Source organism: Cygnus atratus, chromosome 6 (genome assembly GCF_013377495.2).
Source record: "Cygnus atratus isolate AKBS03 ecotype Queensland, Australia chromosome 6, CAtr_DNAZoo_HiC_assembly, whole genome shotgun sequence".
In the NCBI taxonomy this organism is placed as follows: Eukaryota; Metazoa; Chordata; class Aves; order Anseriformes; family Anatidae; genus Cygnus; species Cygnus atratus.
This window is the reverse complement of record NC_066367.1, coordinates 32,072,459-32,096,907: the sequence shown is the minus strand read 5'-3', so window position 1 is coordinate 32,096,907 and position 24,449 is coordinate 32,072,459. Positions and strand designations below refer to the sequence as shown.

The following is a 24,449-nucleotide window of genomic DNA, read 5'->3' as shown; positions in this document are numbered from 1 at the left end:
TATGGGCTTTTCCTTCTTGATTTCGGCATTTTGGTAGGATGAGCTGGGATTTCTTCCAAGGGGAATGAAGTTTGCTATCTGTGATCAGTCTTACGTACAAAAATATTATTTCATTGAAAAGACAATATAGTACAGATGCTACAAATATTTTTTTGGCTGTATGTGAAGAACTGCTGTGTTTTGTGATTATTTTTCTCCCTTAGTCTAAAAAAAAAAAAAAGCCAAAATTATTCCTGATATCAGTAGTTCTATTAAAGGTGTCTTTTTTTAATGTATTGCTATAAAACCTTAGAATATCTGTTTGTTTAGCCATATGAAACAGTATTTTCCTTCATAAAAGGAAAATCAATTTACACGTGTAAATTGTGGACATATATATATCGTGATATGCTGTATCTTCAGGGCTTAGAGCAAGAAAACCAAATGGAACTTTTTATTTCTTCTCCCATGATTTGAATACCCACTAACTATTTAAAGAGTCACTATCTTTAAATGAAGAATTCTTTTGTTTTGGCCATAGACAAACTCTGGTAGTTTTTTTGGAGGGCAGAGGTAGCTTTAGGCTGATTTCCTGCAGTAGCTTCATTCATCCAGAAGTCCACTGTTGTCAGTATTTTGAAATGAAATAATGGCTCATCAGATGCATTGTTTTATCTCCAGTTCTAGCTTTCAATTTGTTTTCTATTTTTTCCCCTGGTCAATTGAAACTTGGCGTGAAAATGTAAAACTATTAACTATTTATTTATTTATTTGGAAGCAGAAAGGAAGGTTAAAAACCACACCATTTTGGGACATGATGCATAACATCTATGTCCATAATGATGTCCACAGAGTGCTGTTGGCATTAAATTTAAGGAAAAAAAATATTGCACATCGTATATATCCCTAAGGGCATTTCTTCATGCAGTAATACTAGAAGCTTGCGGTTGTTTGTCAGGTTTATTTAAATGTTGTGGTACATAGTGTTCATTTCATCTTATTGTCAAATGAACTTTTGTTAATTTTTTTCTAGGAAGTTAGAATTGCTTTCAGATTAAGTATTTTAGTGCTGTCATTCTTTTTTAGGATTTAATGGTGTTTTAATGTCCTTTTTTATGAGTGACTCATATTGACTCATTGTTTCTACACAAGCTACCTCAGCAGATGCTTTGCAAATTTTCAGGGTCTTATTTAAAAATATTTATGCATTATTAAAAAAATTTATGCATTCAGTCCGGTTGTACCCTGTCTTGGCAGGATCAATCCTTCTGCTATGATGATTTTGGGGACTTATTATATGGAATTATTGGTCAAGTTAGCTGGTAAAGACAAAAGAAAAAAAAGGAGTATGAACATTCAGAAAACGAGAAGCGCGCTAAGAAAAATAAAGCATGAGCAAAGGCTGAGTGCGATGGGTCATAATCACATTGTGCTAACTCAACCATGCAATGAGGGAGCAACCAGGTACTATACCACATGGCACAGATCTGAGCACGTAAGGACGCACACATGCTTTTTGGCAGTTCTGAGGAGCGGCTTCCCTTGTGCTTCAGTATCCTGTGTGCACGTGGCTGCTGTGTGAGATGCCAGCGTCTGTCCTGGAGAAAAGCACTAAGCTGTGTTGGCTGTCAGCACTGGGGTAGCTAACATGGCTGGGGAGCAGATGTTATAGGTGACACCTGACATTTTTAAAATAGTTAAGCAGTCAAACACAGCAATGCCAGCTTACTCCAGCTCCCCCATTTTTATGAGGATAGCATGTCAGCGTGGAGGCTGCTCCTTGCTGCAACCACACCTATGCTGCAAAGCCCCAGGCTGAAGTCAGAGGTTAGTGGATTTCCAGAAGGCTCTTGAGCAAAGAAAAAATGTATAAAGGAAGTGTAAAAGATTGGGGGGGGGAAGGGGGGGAGATGTGGACTGGATTATTAATGCAAGTGGTAAAAAAGCATATTAACTGAATTAATTCAAAAATTGAAAAGTTACTGCAGTGTGTGTATATATATATATATATATATATATGTACAACTATTAAAATGTTTCCTACTGGTATTAACAAGTACCATATCTTTCCTCAGTGGAGGGGTTTCTTTAATAACATGGCAAGTGTTGAAGTGTTGAACTGCTAAAGAGAGAACTTGCTCATATGTCTGACCTTCAGAACAGTGTCTGCATCCGCTGCTGGTTCGGGAACACTCAGTTTTTGTTAAAGTCCAATTCAGTTGTGTACTGTTTTGTGGAACATGGGTTGGTACACAGGAATGAAGGCACATGTTATCTTGTTTTCTGATTTCTCTTTAGAAAATGTCTAACATCTGCAGCTATTAGCTGTTTAGATCACTCAGTGTATATACACAAAATTGGTCTTTAATGACTCTAATGGACTTTAATGACTTAGAGGTTGGACTAGATGATCTTGGAGGTCTCTTCCAACCTAGACGATTCTGTGACTCACCATTTTTTGTTTGTTTAAAGACTTTATTTTGATTTACTTATTTATTTCTGTACACTTAGTTCCACCTAGTTTAAGGGATCAGTTCCTGGGCTATGACAGGTTCATTGCCATGACAAGATGTTACTAATGTTCACTTTCAATTAATGGAAGGCTTTCTTTGTAGATAGTGGACGTTATTTTCAATATTACAGTTGCAGCTTGGAATGGATTTTTCCTGTTAAACAATAAGTAGAGAAATCAAATTAGAATACTCCCAGGGCAGAAGGGGTGTCTCATTTATACCGAAAGGGTGTCTCATTTACAGAAAGGGGGGTAGGGCCAGGAAGAAGGTTGTAGTTCACTATTTTTAGGATTGTCTTTTTGTACCAACTCTGAAAGCTCCTGTATAGGAGTCCAGAAGTATCTGAGATGCTATCTTAGCTCTAGCACTAGCTAAAAACTCAGCGTAGTGCCATGCTGGAGGACTGAACTGTCAGCTTGGTTTCAGTAGCAGAGGCTTTCCTCAGAAAAGCCATAAGTCAGGGGCAGAGTAAGAGACTGATAGCAGGGTAATGTAAATCTCTATTTACTAATCTTTATGTTTTCCCTTTTTTATGTATCTACTACTATAAGACTCAAAGACTGGTAAGAGTAAAACTGTCTAACATTTGAGTTTTTCTGACTTTTTAAGGGAACTCAGTGACTCTGAGGTTTGGCACACTGTTTTTCCATTATATACAAATCCATAGCATAGATCTTCCATGGACAACCTGTCTGAGTTTACCTAGACTATGTCGTTGCTTCTATATGGCCATACGTTGGAGTTCCTGTGAATCAGCAGGTAAAAGATATTTTTTACAATAACGTTGATAGATTTCATCCTCCTTATGCTGATGTTTTTGTTGTCTTTTGGCTTGGATATTGCGTAGAAAATAATTGTTCTTTTTTGTGCACTCTATAGTATGCCCTGTATTCAAGCTATTAGCTGCATTCTACATTAGAAATTAGTATTTCTCTTGTGGTAGATTCTGGTTTCTCCAAGGCAAGCATACTTTCATAAAGCTTGAACTGTGTTAATCAGTCCTTTATATAGAAATATAAAATGATTGACCTTTTCGACTTGCTCCCCAAAGAATGGCTTGCTTCTCTTTTGTTCTCCTTTTTCAATTTGGAAATGACATTCTCTACCAGTGAACAATAATTTTCAAGGATAGAAGAAAGCTAGAAGTTAATAGAGCAGTTCAGAAGGAGTAATAACTATACATTGTGGGCTTGATTATCCACTGGTTTTCACCTTTTGTAATTCGCACAGTGTGATAATGTAAGAGTACATCTTGTTTGGTTTGCACAGATGTAGATGATTGCTAGAAACACACAAGAACAGCAAAGCAGGCTCAATATTTGGCATTTGTAATACTACAGAGTAAATACACTGGGCATATAGCTTGAAGAGGAGTCTAGCTTGTTTTCTTTTTTCTCCAGAAGTGAGAAATGACTATTTTAACAAAAGTGTGGTACCTTCTGCAGCCACAGAGGCAAACCCAACAGACAACTTGTCACATTAGAACAGGACAAAGCTTGAATGGTTGCTTCTGAACTGTGCAGCCTTTTTCTCATTTGATTATTGCTCTAGTTGACAAGCTCTTAAAAAAGGTTTGAAATGTTGGTGGTCTTTCAGTCATTCTGGATTTTTCTCCTCTTGTTGTGAAGGATGGACATTGTTACGTGAAGATTAAGAAGACAAAACAGTTTCACATTTTGTTCTCCAAGAGCTCCAACAGGGAGCGCTTTCTAGATTGCCAGGTAGGCTGGTTGTAAAACCTACACTGCCCTCAACAGTTCTGCAAAAACATTATGACTTAACGACACTTCAAGCATTCAAGCAAAGTGTTTCTGTTATCACTTATAACTAATCTGGCTTTGAAGTGGCTGTCAGCTCAATCCTGTCCTACAGCAAGTCCTCTTTTATAACTGTAAGTAAGCAACTAATGATTTTCCTCATAATGGCAAATCCGTGCATTTTACACCACCTATTCTGTCCTTAGGTATAAAAATCAAAGATGTGACCCAAAGAGATGGCTGGTAGAAGGTACTCATGCAGTAGTAGTTGTATATGTGTGACAGTATGTTAAGGCTGTGAAATGCTCTCAGCATCCCGGAGATGCCAGTGCTGCCAGAGGGCACGAAGCCAGTTCTGTCCTCCATACTTAGTGGCTGCTGAGCTATACTTGAAGGCTGAGCCTGAAGTCTTATCTTTCATTTCAAACAATGCAGATATTGCACGTTTGACATGTACTTCATGGCAAATGGTTTCAGATTAAGTGCTATAAATTAACACTTCAGTCATATACATTGAGATGCTGAATTGCTAAACCAAACCTGTGGGGAGCTGGAGGCCTCTTCAGTCTGAAGTTTCGGTCCATTAACGTTTGTAGCCTTACAGTTTCTTTTGGAAATAGAGAACCTGGTTCTGCATTTGGAGGCTAAGATCAACACTGATGCAGCAAAACACCTGCTGGTGGTGGATTTGGAGGCTCCCTTCAGGTGCCAGTGTCTGAACCATGTCTGGAAGCCTTTCTGCTTCCAGAGTTGTGCTGAACAAGGCTGGAGCTGTCCCAGTTACTCTAAAGAAATGCAGGAGTCTGCAAAAAGGCTTTAACTTCGGTGAACATTGTCCAGAGCAGACACTAGGAACATTTATTCCTCAATGTCCGAGTAGTCACGATTTTCTTTCTCATATTAAGCAGTAAACATGAGCATTGACTGCTGCTACTAGATAAGGCAGTGTAAACCCTAATGAAACTGTTTCATTAACCACCTCCAAAATGTGCATTCAAGCTGTTGTTACTTTTTAATGAAGCAGTGAAGGGCTATTTTTTGTTTCCTTCAGCTAGAGCCCTGATTTATTTATTTATTTATTTTTAATTAAAGGGCAAGAAGCAACAAACAAGGACAAATTGTTGGTGGGAGTAAAGGTATGTTTTCGGATGTGTTATCAAACACTTTTGATCTCAAACTGTCCTTAATGCATTAAAAAAAATGTTGAATTATGACGTGACCCCAGTGGTTAAGTGCCATTTCAGAGTGTTTAATACATAAAGTACACAATTTCTATCACTTAAACCTATCTTGGCATCACTGTGATGGCCTACTGTACTTTTTCAAATTACTTTGTCGTCTTTGTGGCTTTGCAATTCTTCTTCTTGATGACATGTCACTGATAATGCCACTTTTAACAGTGACTGTATGAATGCTAAAAATTACTAATAATTTTCTGATGCTGTGTTTTTAGATAGTTTCCTGACCTCTTATTTCCATCTTTTTTTTTCCATGATAGTATAATGCTGATAGATTTTTCTAAGAAATAATGTTTAAATCTTTGTGTTTAAATATGATTTTCTGTAATGGAAGACTGTGCTTCAAGATTAGGAAGATACTTAGACATGTCATTCTTTAAATAAAGTCAAGTTGAAAGGTGCAATGTGGAATGCCCTTGTAAAGATTTCATTCTGCAACAAGTAATTAAGCACAGCTTAAGCATACCATATAATATGCAATAAAAAAAAAAAGACCATGCACCCTGACAGATAATATACTAAATTGCAATCCTGCAGTTTTTTTTGCCTGCTGCCATATAAGAAAACACAGATATTGACTTTTGTTGAAGGTCTTTTGATCAGATGGCTATATATTGACTGAACTGAGGTGACTGTCAATGTTGGAACCCAAGGGTCAAAATAAGTATATGTTTACTAGGTGTAAAAGAGAGAGCCAGGAAAAAAAAAGATGAAAAGCATATGGATTATCATAGATGTTTCCTCCAAAGTCATTGTAAGTTCAGTCCTGGTAGTTCTAAAGTGCCATCTATATATATGTATATTTAAGTTTAAAGCCCTCAAATATTCAGAAAGTCCTCACTTTCCTTCTGCTTTAAAATCATATTTGAGTGTGCTGGGTCAAGCTGCTTTGACCAAGCACATAGCTTGATCTGAGATTCACATGCATGTACTGCAGTGCTGTGGCCTGCAGTCACCTGTGTGTAAGGAGAAAATCAGGGGACTTTTTGCAGTGGAGTTCAGAAAATACCTCTGTGACAACAGCGTTATGCAGAAGGCTATCATTTTCATCAGTTTACTCTGAAAAAAAATGTGAACACGCTAAATGAAGGTTAGCAGTATTCTTTTGCATTCTTCTTTCCTTTTCTAGGTCTCTTTCTTACATTAGACAATTACATTCCCATACAGCAATAATTTAGACCCATGTCACCGTTGTAATGACTTTGGAAAGCTATAAAGACACAGTTTGCAGAGTTTTAAAGTATGTGCTTAAAGTATATTGCTGTTGAACAAAGCACTTAAGCATGTGCCTAATTGCAGGTATGTGGTCAAGTGTCTTTGGATTTATTTATACTGCAGTCTGCGGATGGATGAAAAGTTAATTTGCGGCCGTATTCACCCGTTGTGCGGATCCAAGCATGGGAGGGAAGGGAAGGGAATGCCAGGGATCAGGGAAACTGAGGGAACTAAGGAACTCCTTAAAATCTGGTCCATTCCTGAAGTGCCTGTAAACCACCCCTGACAGTACTGCTCATCCAAGATCTGGTCAGTGGCAAGGGAAATTCCTTATTGTTGGAGACGTGCTCCTGAACCATGCCTGTGGTTCTTGGACTGAAGATGCTTGCATTTCCACACAGTAGACTTTACAAATCCAATTTCTTTAACTGCTCTTCAGATCTCAAGTTTCTGTAACTGCTTGCCTTATTGCTCCCTTCCCTGATTTTTTTTTTTTTAGTGCAGTGACCAAAATGAGCCACAGACCCATAAGACTGGTACTGAGAAGAGCAAATAAATTTTTTGCAAGCATGTATATGAGCCCTGCACTTCATTTGTCCCAGAACTGAAGTGTGCTTTTTTTTGGGGGGGAACAGCATCCCACTGCTGAGTCATATTTTTCTTGTAGCTCACTGCAGCACGGAGCATGGAACAACCTTGCTGTGCTGCCTTTGGACTGCAGTTCTGCCTCTTGTAGCTTTTGTGCACCTGATTGCAGCTCTGTATGGGTAGCACACATTTTGATTGAATTTCACATTGTTGGTTTTGGATCGTTTCTCCAGTTCATTAAGCCTGTTTTGAATTCTAATTTTGTTCTTGACATTATTTCTAACGCACCTTTCTATACATTCCTAAGTCTGAATGTACCTGCAAATGTCTGCAAAAATACTCTTTAATAACTGAAATAATGATGGATTTGCACACAAATCTCTGAAAGGCCCTGACTGAAAATACTTCCCCTTTTGGCAATTAAATGTTAAGAAGTAACATTTTGTGTAGTTTGTAAACCTTCTGTGCAATAACAATTTTATCTAAATCTTCTTTGCTTATGAGAAGATCACATGATAAAGTTTCTGAACTCTTGAAGTGCTTTCTCGTGATTGTTCACAGATGACTAAAGAAATAAACTAGATTAACTGGATATTAACTAGTCTAGGTAAATCAGTACTGGCTGTTCTTTTTATTACCTTTTCTTCTGTAAGCTTAAATTGTTTAGATTTATTTTTTCTGAGAACTAAAGTCTCAGCTGCCTGTGTATACTTTACCTCTTCTTCCTTGTTAAAGGCAAGCACTGTTCTTGCCATTCCTCCAGAATTATTCTGTCGCTCTCAAGTTCTGAGAGAACTCTCTCAAATGGTTCAGAGATAGCTTGATGCTTCAAATATTTTTGAGTTGGATTGATTTGTTGATTTGAATATACTTGATTTGATTATTAATTTACATGGTTTATTTATTTACTTTCATATTCTGGCCTTCACAGTAGTTAGGGCATAGTTAACCAAGTATCTGGTCTCTTTTTTTTTTTTGTATGACAAGTATTAGAAATATCAGCCTTATTTCTTCTTCTTTTGAAGTGTGCCTGTGCTCAAGTCTTTTATCTTTTTTTAACCTTTTTTTAATTTTCTTTTCCTATTCATCTCATCTGAATAACTTTCCAACTTTAGATTCGTAACCAGTTTTTCATATTAACACATTTCCCTAGTGGTTTTGTTCTTTCTTTTAGAAACATAAAATATGGTCCCCAATGAATGCAGAAAGTTGGCACATCATCTTTGTACGCCTATATTGCTCTTCCATCAGACCCGTATAATAAAAATCCTCCTTGACGCCTGATCCTTCTTAGGATTTTTCTGCATCTTACTAGCTTAAATGCAGGAACACGAGTCTTGGGATATTTGTGAAGACTCAGGTTTGCTCTTGATTTTCAAGGCTGAATAGGTAAAGAACGACTCCAATAGTATAGTACTTTTATTCATAGTCCCTTTTATCTTTACTCAGAGTCATTCAGGAAGACAGTAACTCCTTCTGACTTGTTGATCTGCAGACTTCAGGACCAGGATATGTGTTACTGATGCAGAAGCAAGGCCAGCTTTTTATCTGTTCCTTCTCTCGAACAGTTTATTACACTTCTGTAACAAAATCCAAATGTTGCAATGCATCCCGTTAATTCCATAGTGCTGTTTAAGTTCCGACTGTGTGCAAAAACTTCAGCCTTGCAGCTGTCTTTCCTTTTCCTGACATTTACATGTCACTACCTTAGATTCTTAATTATTTTCTTTTCTATAATTTAATTTCAATTTCCCAACCAAATAGTCTGCCTGAAAGTTTCATACTTTCATAATATCAACTTTTTTTGCTCATCTTTGTGATTTTTTTTTAACTTTTTTACTGTACGCTCGGTTTAGCTTATGGGAGTGATGTGAAGGATAGCTCGTCTCCTCAATAGAGCATTTTTTTTTCCCCAAACCCACTGGATTCTGCAGGATTAGAAGCATCAGCAATTCTTTATCTGTCTCTCCCGCCCGATAGCCTGTCAAAATCCTCAAGAGGGTTTCTGAATGTAGCTCCCAGATGAGTAATGATGCTAAGGCTGGATTTTAGATGGTTACTTAGAATCAAAGTACTGTTGTGCCAATATTTGGTCCTCTGTAAGCCTCCTGAGAGGACAGTATCAACACAATTGGGAAGTCTGAGGTTTGTGTCCAATTCTCAAGGTTAAAAATAGTCCTAGAGTTTCTGTAACGCTTCTTAATGCGTCTTCCTAATTCTCCAGTGCTATTAACTTTCCCGCTGTCTGCATTTTTCTTACAAAGTTTGCTTCTAATTAGAGATTCTTGATAATTATATTGAAAGAGAAAGAGCTCTCTTTTGCCTCAAATCACACTCTGACTTCTGTAAGCACCCTTAAGTATCTCTGCTACCTTCTTTACTGAGCAAAAGTGCTAAAATGACTGCCAAACTGAAAATGCTGTGAAGATATTAGAGAATGTTTTCCAAAGGAAATGTCTGGTCACTGAGATCAGAACTCAGACTGAAGTGGGAGTTCAGCCACTTGAAGTCCAAATGGCAGTGTTGTATGGGGGTTACTTTTTTGTTCTTCAAATGCTTTGTTGTGTAAGCAGAGAAATCATATGAAATTATGCTTGGATAAACCCTCTGGTATGTGTAGCTTATCCAAGCCCTCCACCAGTGTTTGACTTCTCAATCATCCTCTTGAATTTACCTGCTTAGCGTCCCCCAAATGTGGTCTGTTTCCTTGTCAGGAGATGCTGGAGTGCTTCTTTCTGAGCCAGTTCTCCAGTATGAGGCTGGATTCATTGCACTGCTGTGTTTTAATAACATTCTTATAAATTCTTAATATTTAATATTAGGATTATACCTATTATTCTTATTACTGTACTAAACATTGTTAAGAGGATACTTATTATACTTAATATTGTGATTGCCAATGTGACATCCTGCTGTATTCTTTTAAAGAACTAGGATTTTAAAAGCAAGGTTCTTCCTAAATCCCATGCATTTACATGCTGTTTACTTAATATCTTCCTTGTGGTCTTGACTGGAGAAGACTTTCTTCATTTGCTGAAGATTTTTGCTTGTATTACACAGTTGCTCTGCTTTGCCTTGGGCTGTAGCTGTGCTTCCCTGATGGATGAATAACTTTTCCGCATGGATAATTTGCATATCAGTTTGTAAAACATTTTCAGATCCTTTTGGGGAAAAAAGAGGTGTTATACAAATCTTCAATAATATATGTGTGTTATTATACAAATGTTTGATACCTTCCATTATATAATGTGTGTTATGGATGAATAGGTTCTTATCATATAGTTCTGTGACAGCTCCATTTCTTATTGTAAAACCATTATGGAAAAAAGCTCAGTGCTATAACTGTGTACAAAATCTTTTATCCTTCTCTTCGATGTAGGAATAAGTGAGCAAGTCTTCCAGGATTATAAAGCCTACACTATTCAATGCCTCCTAATCAGAATTAAAGGTACTGAATAGAGAACTTGCTTCAGTGATTTGCACTTCTTTCTGCCAATGTTTTAAGACATCGTAGAATTATGGAGGCCAGGCACAGTTAGTGGTTTTAGAAACAAACTGTATTAGATGCTTTTTACAAATTTCAGCATAAAATGCACATAACGTCTCTGTTTTAAAGGAAAATACAGTTCTCAATAGAAAATTGGTTTGTAATCATTGTTAGCATCATAATGCTTGTTGATTCATTTGTTGAGAGAATTAGAGCTGGTTGGAAAATATTTCACAGCCCAATTGTCATGCAGGAACGAAGTCTGATCAAAAAGGTCTGTGGGATTATGCAGATTTTTACAATGTTTTAGAAAGGGGGAAGAAAGTAAAGGGCACGGGTATTGAAGTATTTTCTTTGATTTTCTGGCTTCAATTAATTTTGACTTCTGTTATTATCAGCATATACTGTTATATGTATTATATACTGTTATTATCAGCATATACTTACTACGTTGATTTTTCACTTCATAATTAGGTTTTGCAAATTTTCTCCTTGCAACATTGGTAAGGAGAAATGTTTTCTAAATATAATCAAGCAAGTTGACCAGAATTGCGGCAAGCCAAAACCTTCTCTGAGTGTATTAGATCGCTCCAGGTCGCATTAAGGACGTGCTGTGTAACCATGCCTGGCTTCTGGCTACTGCCCCCAGTGAGGTCGGGGTGGAAGGTCCTGCAGGACCCTCTGCAGGTCCAGGTACCTCCAGACATTTATAATAGCACATGGTGACCATTGCAGCCACCCGCGTATCAGGCGGTGGTACTGGACGTACATGTTTGTATGTCCCCATTTCTCTTGGAAACTGCTGTGGTTTATGATTCTGTACATCATTAGGTAATCAGAGGGGGTGAAATCATGGCTCCTGTGCTCTTCTGCTACGAACCATTTCTTCAAACGCTCCTGAATGCTGACTGTGCATTTTACTGCTTAGTGAGAGGTATTTTTGGAAATATGGCCCTGTTCAGTATAGTTTAGCTGAAATATTTGCACGTGTGTTTTAATAAGTCCTGTAAGTATCTTGCTGGAATATATTTGCATTTATTTGTATTAATTCAGTGTTTGCATCAATTGCTTTTTCTAAAAGGAGAAAAACACAAGTACAATTTATTCACAAAGAAAATAGCCTTTCACTGCAACAGACACTAGCATATAATGTGTTCCTGAATGCAGAAGGTGACCAGAATTTTTCCCTCTAACAGAATTTCTTAAGTGGCAAATTTCAGATATTCTGTCATTTAAAACCAAAGCTCTCTGTACAAACCCACATCCTGTCTGTCAGGTTTATGTACTTCTGAGTGGTTTCCTTCTGGACAAGTATTTTTAGTTTTGGAAGCCTACAGATCCACTTACAGCACTGGCAAAGAGCAATCAGCCTAACTATTCCTGGGTTTGATTACATTAGTTTGATTTTTAAATTCACCTTTATAACTTCAAGGATTTTTTTAGCCGGGTTGCTACAAATTTAAAAGGAATTAGAAATCCATAATCAGAGTGTATTCATAAGATCTGATTTTAAAAAGCCACAGAGAAACTCTCAAGTCTTGACCTTACAGATTTCAGAAACTCCTCAGCGCCGGGATGCGTGGAGGGTGTGGGTAGGGTGACTGCAGTCTTGTCTTAGGCGGCACGATGCTGAGATGAAAAAGAGATGAAAAAACACCTGAAGTTCCTGGCTGGCGCAGGTTGAGACTCTTTTGATCTCAGTCAATTGACTTTATGGCAAAAAAGCAGAAGCTGTTTGTAGGAATGGGTCAATTGGATGTAGAAGATTTAATGGACTTTTTATTTTTATGGCAATGCTTATAATTAGCGGTCAAGTAGTATTTACATCTTCACTGAGCTGTACAGATCTCCGTTACTCAGTGCAGAGTGCCATCGAAAATAAGCAGAAAACAAAACTACCAGTTCCACTTGTCCTGGTTTTGTCCTTGGAAAATGCCCTGTAAGAAGACTTATAAAATATAAACCCCTTCCCTGAGGAAGTGATGAGACCATCATTGTGCCAGGTGCTCTGCAGGTGAATCTCTTGAGACAGGACTTCATTTAGCAGCAGATTTTGTGTCCTTACATCAGCACCTCCCAACTCACCTCCTGGGGGCACTAGAGCAGTGAGTGTGTGGCACCCATGGGTGCTCTCAGTGACTGCTCTGCCCTGAGCTGGTCACCGGCCAGGAGCACAGCGAGCCACATGGGCTACCGGGTTTCTTAAGACAGAATTTCCCTCGTTTGGTTCATCCTTTGCTTTGCACACGTGTCCTGCCCTTTTACACCCCTACCAGGCTCCTGGCTCACCTGCTGGCTGTCCAAAATCAGCACTGTGCGTGAGCCTGCTCTGCAGATGAAACGTCTGCGGTATTGGGTCGGCACACGACGTGTGCTGTGACTAGTGAGGAATGCTCCGATGGATTCCATGTTCAGTTTGTGTGGAATGTAAAATAGTTGTGTAACGTCTTGGTTTGTGCACCCAGATCTTGTGTATGATGAGGAAGATGGAGAAAATGACAAGTAGGTTGTAGGATTGCAGGTCAGTTGGTAACTTATATGAATTAATGCAATGACTCTGTAAAGAACTTAATGAGAGCACAATTCCATTTCATTCTGCAGCTATTTCACCCAAGCCTTTAGAAGGCATGTAAATGCTTTCCCTGCTGATACAATAAGGTGTTTTGGTACAAACGGTACAAGAAACTGCCATAAATACTGTACACCTTAATGGCTTTTACCCATATGGCATTAGTTTTAGTACCAGGCTCCTGTTTCAAAGATGTGTCCCATTACTGGCTATAAAACAACTGTTCTTTTAAACAATCCAGTCAAATGACTTTGAACAGTAATTAAAAGGGGGAAGAAGGAAAAAAAGACCCAAATAAAATTTTGTGTGGGCAGTACTGAAAAGTACTGAATTAATTTGTTATCCCCAAACCAGCGATACTACTAACACTATTAACCAAAGAACCAGCATTCAAAACTGATGATAAAAGGGATGGTTGTTACTAATGAGATTGAGATTATTAATTAATTATTAGAGATTAATAATTAGGTATTGATTTTAAGAAGCTTTGGATCACTTGGTGTGTATAGAGCCGCTCCCCAAACTCCTAGCCCCCAAATACTTGTTTCAAATAATTCAGATTGATTTCTGAATACCCAACAAGCAGCACGCATGACCTTTAATGAAACCCATGCTGCACATCTCATTCCATTATAGTGATAAAACTCACCGCGAATATCGTGAATAACCAAACTTCAGCTAAACTGACTGCTAATGTCTTTTTCCTTCTTGATTAATAGTGGAGCTCCAACACAATGGATCTCATCAAAACCAAGCTGAAAGCAATCTCTGTTTGAAACATGCCCATTCAAACCCTAAATCATTAGAATTCTTTGGCTCTGATAGGGGCTCGGTAATTAGTCGAGTTACAATAGACCTGTGCCGTAAACAGCATGAATCAGAACATGTCTGTTCCTAAGGCTTATTATTTGTATTACTGTAGCACCTAGAGGCCACAGGCAAAATCTAAGTCTCTGCCTGTTATGCATTACCCAGGAAAAAAAAGAAGATCCTAAGTCCTGCAGCACACAGCCAGCAGAAATGAAGGATTGGCAGCGAAGGTTGCTCTAGAGAAGTAAAGCAGAGCAGGGGGGAATCGGTGTGCAAAAGATGCTGTCTCGGTTGTCCTTTTTGCTTTTTCTTTACATAGCACAATTGTTATACGAAAAGAAACAGCAGCAGAGGGCAAGAATGTAAAGGACAGGGCTGACAGCAGCAGTGGTAGAGAAGTTTGTTAAATAAGGAACTGTGAGAGAGAAAATAGGGATGTGAAATGGAGGGGTAAGGCCGGGGATGGTGTTGAGAGAAGTGCAGGAATGGTTGATTCCTGGGGTGAGACAGAAAACCCGCGCAGACACCTGGGGTCAGGAATATGTGTCCTCGCCACGAGCTCCTGAAGGTGGGTCTCATGCAGTGCGCTGCAGGTGGGTTTCAGCATCATACGGGAAAGGAAGAGATCGTCAGTAAACTTAGACAATTCTCCCACCTTAGGTGGCACCATCTGTACTCCTAGTGCTCTGGGGAGATGTTTTTATCCAGTACCTTTTAAGCATTCAACTGTTATTTCTGTATCTGCCATCAATTTGCTCTCCTTTACGCTGACTGATCCCAACAATTTTCAGCTTTTCTTCAGAGCGTGTGTTTGCCAGCCCTCTGGTTATCTTTGCCACATGTCTGTGTCGCAGTGCCTCTGCTGACTCTGGCCCTGTATTTGCTGTCCAGCGCCCTGCCAGCACTCACAAGGGCAGGATTTCTCCCCGTGTCACAGGGCGCTGTAATGTTCATGATAGCAGGACACTGCCTTACGTTCAGGTCTGAGATCCTCCATAACCTCCCCCCCAGCTGCGAAAGGTGGTGTGGTGGAGACGATCCGAGATACTCTTTTTAGCTTTATGCAGATGATGTTTCTCTAACTCAAGAAACTGTCCTGGAAGGCAGTGCTGGAAGCCCTTCTAAATCAAGATAGATGACATTTACTGCTCTCCTATCCACAGGCCTGTTACCCTATTAAGGAAAGAAATTAGATTTGTTTGACATGGTCTGCGCTTGACAAATTAATGGTGGCTATTAGTCAGCATCTACTTTTCAGCTAGGTGCTTGCAAAGTTCATCTGATTATTTTCTCTAGAACTTTTATTGGAACTTGAAACAAAATTGAGTCTGTTCTTGGTGGAGGAGTCAATGCAGCACTGGGTGATGCGGAAGTAACGCTCAGTGCTCTGTGTTGTGGGGCTGACTGGGCTGTAATTCCTCAGTCCTGTGTTCCCATTGTAGGCTGAAATCTTGGTCTTTGTCACCGCTATTAATTGTGCTTGCCGTTCAGTTGGAACTGACCTTTCTTCTGAATTTGATGGAAAAGGGTGAGACCTACCCTTTCTCAGGGTATGTGCTCCAAGCTTCCCTTCTACTTGGCACTTGGAGGGAACCAGGCTCCCTGGGGCTGCTCCTGCCTCCCCCTACACTGCCACCCCAGCACACCACCTTCCACCTGGCAACAATTCTGTTTTTCTGGACCCTACTGTGCGCTGGAGCCGGAGCCTGAACTGAAATAACAACCAGTTCAGCCCAAACCTCAGTGCTCAGACTGACTCCTTCCTTTCCAAGGCTCACGCACTTGTGGCCACCATCCCCTGGGCTACCACCTACCTTCATCTTTCCCATGCTTTCCTTCTCCCTGCTTAGAAACAACTCTCCCCCGTTATCAGCCCTTCCAAAAAAACCCCTTGTCACCGGCTGCGGGCTCAGGGGACGAGCGCGAACCCCCGGGACCGCGGTCTGCGGGCACCGTGCGGCGCCTCCCGGGGTACCGGGCCAGGGGCGGTGCGGCGGGGCCGGGGGCGGTGCAGCCCCGCCGCCCCCGTGCTGTGCTGCCGGAATGGTCTCTCCCAGGCCGGCGGGCACCGCTGTGACACCTGCTGGCTGCTCGGCGGCGGGACGAGGCGGGCCGGCCCCCGGCGGGCGGAGCGGGGCGGGAGGAGCGGGGCGCTCCGCGGCCGGCGCCCGGCGGTGATGCTCGGGCAGCCCCCGGTGCGGGACACGGCGGGGTCGGGCGCCCCCTGAACAGCGGAGGCGCTGCGGTAGAGGCAGCCCCGCGCCCCCCTTCTTATTTCTCCTCCTTCCTCCTCTTCCTCCTCCTCCATCCGCCGCCGCGCCACTTCCAGGGGAGGCTGGTGACATGCGGCTGGCGCCTGGGGAGGGCTGCCCGGGGCCGTAGCGGCAGCGAGAGGCGGCGAGAGCAGCCCAGGCGAGCCGAGCCGAGCCCCCTGCGATGACAGCCATGAAGGAGCAGCCGGCGCATCCCGGCAGGGGGAACCCGCCGCCGCCGCAGCCCGACCAGGTGGGACCCGAGGCGCCGAGGGAACGGGGAGGGGGCGGCCGCTGTCCCGGCGAAGTTGCGCCGAGATGGACGCAAGTGATGGGGTGGCACCGGGCGACCCTCGGGGCGGAGGGGCCGGTGCCCCGCCGAGCATCCCTGGGGGGCTGGGGACGGGAGGCAGCTTTGCGGGGACCCCAGCGAGGGGCAGAACCGTCGGGGGCTGCCGGGGAGCCCCGGCGTCCCGCAGGGGTCTGTGCTCCGCTTTATCGGGGTGGGGGGAGCCGTGAGCGGCGGGGTCCTGCCCCGCGGAGCCGGGTTGCTGCTGGGTGCCGGGCGGAGCGGGGAGCGCCCGGTGCCGGCTGCGGAGCAGCTGTGGGGCCGGCTCCGCACCGTAGTCCGGCGGAGGGGGAGCGGCCCCACTCGGCTCGGGGAGGGGTTCCCGGGGGGGGTTTGCCCGCACCCCGGCGGCAGCCGAGCCTCTGGAAGCGGGCACCGGGACCGCGGGGCATCCCCGCTCCTCTCGGCACCGGGGCGCTGCGGAACGAGCGCGGCTCGGGCAGCATCCGCGTGGAGAGGGCGGCTGGCGGGGGCAGAGCTGAGCTGGGCGCTCAGCACCGCCAAAACCAAGTTTATCAGCACCGGAGCCCTGCGGCTGCTGCTCCGGGGCGACGGAGCCGAGAGGGGCCGGGGGCAGCGGCCGGGCGCTGCCGATGCTGCAGGGGCGGCCCCGCGGGAGGCCCGGGCTGCGGAGCCATCCCCTGCCCGCGAACACCTGATACGGGCTAGCTCGGACCGTATTTCTGACACCAGGGGTGGTGGTTTGGTTTTTTTTCCCCCTTTTTTTAGTGTTTTGAACTCTGAACGCCGGTTTGCGGAGCGTAGCTAACTGCATCTCACATTTTCAGTCTGTGTTGCGTGCCTTTGCACAGCTTAATTTTCTCCCGGTACACTGATAACGGGTGAAAAACATCACCAGTGCGAGCTGCTGTGTACGGCTGCGGTTCAGAAAGCACATCTAGCCCGGTATCCAGTCCTGCAGGGGCTGCTCGTTAAGGTTGTGGGTAGTCCTTCCCATATCAAGGCACCCAGCGTCTGGCTTATTTAACGATGGGTGCTCTTTGCTGGAAAGTATATGCCTTCTGACACATCTCCATGTAATATTGATAAAATAATACATTTGAGTTTGAGGAGCCTTCTGGTATCTTGAATAAATTAATTGCATAAGTCGTGTTATCTGGAAAAGAAAGATGGGCAATGCATCAGTACTTAAATTTCATGTAAATACTAGAATTTATGGAAAAGTCGAGATCACTTTGGGTAGCGGAGATTCACAGAGCTCATAAATTTCACAAGCATTGTTTTGCTTTAGAGGGATACTGCTTCTAGACACAGTAAAAAGTACTTGAACTTAACCAATCTTTATTTCTTCATATTCGGTTCAGACATGCTGAATTGCCAGAATGGCTTTGTGTTGTTGGCAGGTGGAAATCTTTTCAGAGCAGTCCTAATATTATATACTAAAATGTCTGGTTTGACTGCTCTTTTAGGTCATAACGAGGAACAGCAGTAAGTTCGCCATTTAAAACACTCCAAACATTAAGAATTTGTCCTAAATATAGGAATGTTATTACCCAAACGCTCTGGAGTTCTCAGCCTCTCCCAGTGGTGGATGGGGACACTGCTGGGCTGCACCTGACTGTGTGAAGTGTGGGTGCCAAGTTTTGTGTTTGCATCAGCTTTCTCCAGACCAAGTTTGGTTTTCCTGGTAAAAGTCGATATTAAATCAGCTTTGATTGTCTGTTGCCATAGATGCCAGGGCTGTCATTTTGTGCAGTAGATAATGACATCACTTACCAAACGTTACTTTCAGCGGATGACAAATTTTCCTATGGGTTTAAATGCTAGCAGTAGGGACGTGGGCCTAAATCCTGCCATGAGCTCCCTGTTGAGCGACAAACACAACATCGTGCTCCTGCACCATCACAGCAGCCGAGATCCAGGCAGTCATAGATGAGCTCTTTCCAGGGCTTTGACATGGGTGGTATGACACCAGGTTTATGTTGGAAAATGTTCTTAGTACAGCAGGCTAAGGCCGTGACCTTAGCAGGGGGATATTATGGGTTAGATAGAAGCTCTTTGTTGGCTTTTTGTGGTTGCTGTTATAGACTGTGAGCTGGCTGTAGCTGTGGTGGGCATGGGCAGAAGAACAAATGGGCTCATACATCCTCCCAGTTTTCCATAGCCCATAGCTGGTCCCTCTGGCAGACGTAGCCTTCTTAGGGCCTTCAGGAAATCCATCTCCCTCAGAGTACTCTTGCTTGACATTTCATTTGGCTTGATGAGCTTGTATAAACTTGTAGTGTCAATAGAGGTGATGACTGCAGTTCACCCACTTATTTCTAAAGATAAGCCGCATCTGCATGGAGAGGGCTTCTTGAGACAGCAGGAGCAGCAAAGCTTTTCTGGTATAGACGTGGTTGGACCTGTGGACAGTCTAAGAAGAAATAAGGAATTGCACCAGGATTTTCTAAGAGTAAATCTTTCTGATTTCAAAGTCCGGTATACAAACACTCCTGAGAGCAGTCCTACTGAAGCTGATGCATTTGTGGTAAATTTATAGGCTTGGGACCTGAGCTGCAATTTCAAATTATAGTAGGCTAATGCTGGGACTCTCCACTTAAATAAAAGCTTGGATCGACTAATTGAAGCATCCATAGCTATCAACTTATAAATAAATTGGATACAACTTCATGTCCAACACTTCCCTTGATGGTATTTTTAAAGTAGCTCTCCCCTGGGTGAAGGCATCTAATAACAACTTCCATTAACAGCACTATCGATGTTTCAGCAGTTGGTTTGATAAATTAGCCAGATTTATTCTCAACTCTTTGCTAAATGATGACTCATATTTATTGCTAAAATTACAGTTTTATATTCTGATGATATAACTGTAGAAGGGAAATAGCTGTAAATTACTTGTGTTTCTCCTCATTTCTGGAAAGCTCTATCAAAGGGCTCAGACTTGTGTTGCTTGGGCTTGTGTCAGAAGTAAATTTGGCTCCTTCTGTACAAGAGGGAGTACAAAAAAGGGTGTTTCTCATCTCATAGCTTTTAGGAACTGTCCCAGGGTCTTAGACAATGATGTTTAGTGATTGTTTTTAGAAAGTACAACCATTCAGTAGTCAGTGGACACAACATATTTGAGAAATATAATGTACCTGTATGACTTGCTGGTTGATGAATGTTGCTGTCTTTGCAGATGAAAAACTAAAATAATTCCTCTAGGTATTACCTTTGTGAGGCTTCAGTCTGTTTACAAAAAAACAGATGATCTACACCACCTGGTGCTGCTTGCTGTTCTTTGTATGTATAGAAGGCAGACCTTTGAAATTTATAACCATCCTCTCCTGAGCCTCTCTTACTCAGCTTAAGGACTTTTAAAAATTGATTTTAAAATACAAAAAAAAAAAAAAAAAAAAAAAAGAGAATGTTTCTTTACTGTTTGTCAGTTAGAAACTACTGCATTCTTGTGCTTCAAAACAGGTGAGCAGAAATGAAATGAGACTTCATTGTGTTGCATTAAATAGGGGAACTGTTTGATAAGCATATGAATTACATGTTCAATATACATACAGGCACAGAGCTTCATGACTGTCCTGGTTAAGAAGTTGAATTTTTTCTGTCTCAGGACCACTTTCTGTGGTCACCAGGCAAAGAACGTATTCTGAAAGTATATCTGAACATAAGAGAACGATCTGTGTTTTATTTCTCAGTGACTAAGGCTAAAATGGTTTATAGTTTTAGGTCTTCCTTCATTGCATTTCCCCAAATTAGACTCTGGTCTTGCAGTGGGAAAAATGCTGATGGATTGTTGTGTTTGTCCAGAGCAGTATTTATCTTAAGGTGGTTTTACAGAGGTGAAAGGGCTCTTCCCTGCCCCACTGAGGTAATTTTGAGCTCAGTGGGTCAGGAAAAAGCTTGAAGTCTTAATCGTATACTTACAACAGTTCCAGTAACGTGAAAGATTATTTAGGTAGTCAGATCCATGTCCTCTGCTCTTGATTGAGTTCAGAGTTAGATTCAAGCTGGGATAAGAAATTCTGTTCTAGTAGGTAACCCAAAGTGACTTCGCATTTTTCTTTCTTACCCATCTAGCAGAATTTTGTACTTGTTATATTGTGGTAATATATCAAATGTGCTGGTGTGCAAGGTTCAACATAATGTCAAAAGCATCAGGTAAAAAAGCCAATAAAAGTGGAGAAATAAGGTTATATTATTATGCCCATAATATTTCATAAAGAGTTAACATCTGAATCTTAGCTTTAACATTTACATTCTATTTCTTACACTATATATATGCCACGCTATTCCTGTGCTGGATCCAGAAAGAAATATTACACACTTCTAGTATCTGTTGAATATATGACCGGCAGCACAAGAAGCTTATGTAGAAAGTATTAGTAGTTGGTTTGGAATATCATTCAGGATCTAGGGGAAGGCAAGGAGCATGCACCTTTTAAGTACTACACATGGTCTTGATGCGCTTTCTCTTTCCCATGTGGCTGTTGAGATGTAATTCAGTCACGTACCTGATTGTGTGGGGATCAGCACAAAAATCCTGAAGCTCATCTTCAATCTTCATTACATTTCTAGTCTTCTAACGTGATCTCTGTGGAGAAGGGGCAAGTAGATCTCAATTTTGGTGAAGTGCTTCTCATGTTAATTGAGAAACATCATTTCATGTGATATTTTGTAACTAGTCTATTTGCATGTAGGATCTTGTGTGGCTCAAGCAAGCAGCATTTTTTTTTATTTTTTTAGGTGGCTGTATAGCACATAAATGTGTTTCTCTGTACCTCTCAATTTCAGAAGTAAAGAGTTTCTCTTAAGAAACTCTCTTTCCTAATGCAGAATGCTTTTCAAAGAATTTCCAATGCTTGATCTGTTCAGGGCACCTGCAAGGAGCACTGCTGTGAAGAGGTCTCTTGGTGGACATAAACCAAGGTAATGGTGCCCGTGCTCTCTTGCTCCTTGCACTTTCCCTTCATGGCTCCCATGCCTTTATGCAGGTTCTCTGTGTCTCTCCGTGTCTTGCTTTCAAAATAGAGTGTAGGAATCTGTGTAGCATAGCTCAGCACCTGGTTACTCAGCATTTGGAGCCCTCCACTTTGCAGGTGGATTAAAGGGATTACTCACTGCAGGAATGCAAAAGCTGGGAAATAGGGTAATCTTTTTGGCTATTCTGGGTTACAGTGAGTTACAGGCACACTGTAGGTTACATAGTAGCCTCAGATATTTGAGCATAAGTATTCCATTCGTTATTTTAAAACCTACTTTCTGTGTTTCTTTCCAATGTTTTCCAACTGAAGGTATTGCTTCAGGCAAGCTATTCTGATAATTAACAAGAGGGAGGAACTCTTCAAGCACGCTGAGATGTTGTTTGATGTTGTTGTAGAATTTGAAAGCCGTCATCTTAGCATTTTTTAGTAACTTGAGGGCATTCAGAGATTACACACATGTTACTGACTCACAAACATGAACAAAGGCTTTCTTTCCATAGTGGTTGTAAGGATGCATTTAGCTTGTGATCCCTAGAGAAGTAGCTTAGTTGTTGTTATTGTTGTTCTTGTTTTTTAAACTATTAGAGCTTGAAATATGCTTCACTTATGGAAAACTTTTAAGTGTACAAGTCCATACTTCTCATGTTATACTTTCTCTAACATTGCATTGGAAGACATGGGCAGACTCTGCTGCTGAGGGAAATGCCCGTGTCCTGCTAGTGGGTAGCTGCAGTTGGTTGACGCTGTGTTTGTAACAGTTAGAAGACCCATGTCATTTTTCAAGTCCATGCATTAGCCACAAGATCTCAGCTGTCTCAAACTCTGTAGCTTTCCACTTTAATCATACACTTCTTTTACGCTCCACTCAGCTGCATCGAATAATGTTCATGAATATATGATAGTAAAAAGAACAATGCTGATGGTGACTGATGATGATAAATTACTGTATTTATCCATTAGGAAGGACATTGGATGACCTACAGATCTGAGGCTGAATCTAAAAGACCTTTTCTAATAGTTCTTAGCACTGCTGGCAACAGTCACATAACTTATTATGTATTATTTATGTAGAGAATCTGTAAACAGTTTCGAATGATTCTCAACCAATATAAAAGCCCTCTGATGTTTGGAGGATATTGTCTTAAGAAAATCAGTTAGGAAGCATTAAACAACGTTATGACTTAAAGAGAATAAAGATTCTTTAAGGGCTGTGGGGCATTATTTTAGACTGTCTGGGGCAATATTTACAATTTACATTCCTTCAGGAATGAAAAAAAAAACACAACATTTTGTAGCTTTCCAGAAAACAAATAGGGCAGATATTAGCTTTCTTTTTGACAATAAGAACAGAATTCTAAATGCTAGTGGGAAAACCATTAAACTTGTTTGGAATGCTGGCCGAGTGCTAGAAACTAAATCAAACACTGCCAGTGCAACTGATCATTCAGCCTCCGTGTTTGTTCTTTCTGCTCCTGCCTGCACAGGGACTGTTGGCTTCCTTTCCCCTTTTCCTATCCTAAGGCTTCAGAGACTGCTTAAATCAATGCATTTAATATATATTAGGGGAGTCTTTCAGAGGAAGGATTTGAGCTTAAGTGCACTTAATTAGGAGTAATGACGTGCTGCAGTTTTAAATTTTATGGTAGAACTGTTTAAATCGGACGGTCTAATGAAAGTTCTAAACAAACACAAGATGCCTGTAAGAGTTAGGTGGTATCAGTAAGAAAATGTGCAGATTTTCTTAGTTGTCCCTGCTGGAAATCTTGTTTTAGGCATTCTTACCTTATTTATGAAGAGTCCTGTAACATCCCAGTGTGAATTGCAACACAACAAAATCCTACCGAAAAGTTTAGGCAGGGGATTTCTTGTTCTGGGGCGCAGATGATTGTATCAGGTAATTAGATGTCATCAAGCATAAATATAAATTTAAATCTTCTCAGGGTAATAAGCCCACAAAGTCAGAAACTTTGAAATTAGTGGGTAGCTGCTATGTAAGGAATTAGTTAGAAAACGTTCCTTTTTATTTTTAATTCAAAGGTTCATTGTATTGTGGCACATTGAATACGTTACCTTTCAGTCCCTGAGATGGTTGAAAATATTTATACATCCTAGCCCATTCCTAATGTGCTTATTTACAAGAATATTCCCCTTGAAAGCTGTGGGACTACTTATGTGAATAATGTCTACAGGACTATACATATAATTTACACCATAATCATTTTCATCATATCCTGGAAAAAAAAAATAATCCTTTGGTGTATGGTAAGATGGATCAGGCTGCAGTAGTTATCCAGATTTTGTCACTGGCATTTTCTGAAGGGTTTGGTGGCAACTATTCTGTGTAGCGGCATGTTTTCAGACTTAATGAACAGAACTACAATGCCAGTATTATAAGTCATGCTCTGAAAAGATTCCTGAAGTCAGCTGTCACTGTAAGCAAGGGGTTTGCTCACCCATTGCCAGAAAGGCAGGGTTTCTACCTATATACAGCATATGTATTTTCTTGTATTTCTTGAAGGGTTTCTACAAGTAATTCTGTGCTGAAGAGAGGATTTGCCCCTTTTTTGTGTCCTGTCACTACAGATAGAAAAGGAGCTTGATGTTATAGTCAAAAGTAGCGGTGTTAATACCCTACACTTCTTATTTCGTGACTAGTGACAACTGAAGGAAGGAAGATGAAAGCTGAGTTGGATGAATTCATGAAGACTCCAGTGAAGTTTCTTTTTGTTGGTCACTATTTGGATTGCAT

General features: G+C 41.3%; 1 protein-coding gene across 3 annotated transcripts in view; it reads left to right on the top strand.

Annotated features, from left to right (window-relative positions):
- The window catches only part of DPP10 (dipeptidyl peptidase like 10), a 520,390-nt gene that overhangs the window by 243,301 nt on the left and 252,640 nt on the right, over positions 1–24,449 (top strand). For 2 of the 3 annotated variants that reach the window (XM_050711701.1, XM_035556057.2), the window contains exon 1: positions 16,424–16,661. The exons of the other annotated variant lie outside the window; for it this stretch is intronic. In XM_050711701.1, the coding sequence (XP_050567658.1) occupies positions 16,593–16,661 (69 nt within the window). In that variant the 5' untranslated portion in view covers positions 16,424–16,592. Of the gene's footprint in view, positions 1–16,423; positions 16,662–24,449 lie in introns of those variants that run through there. 3 annotated transcript variants of the gene reach the window in all.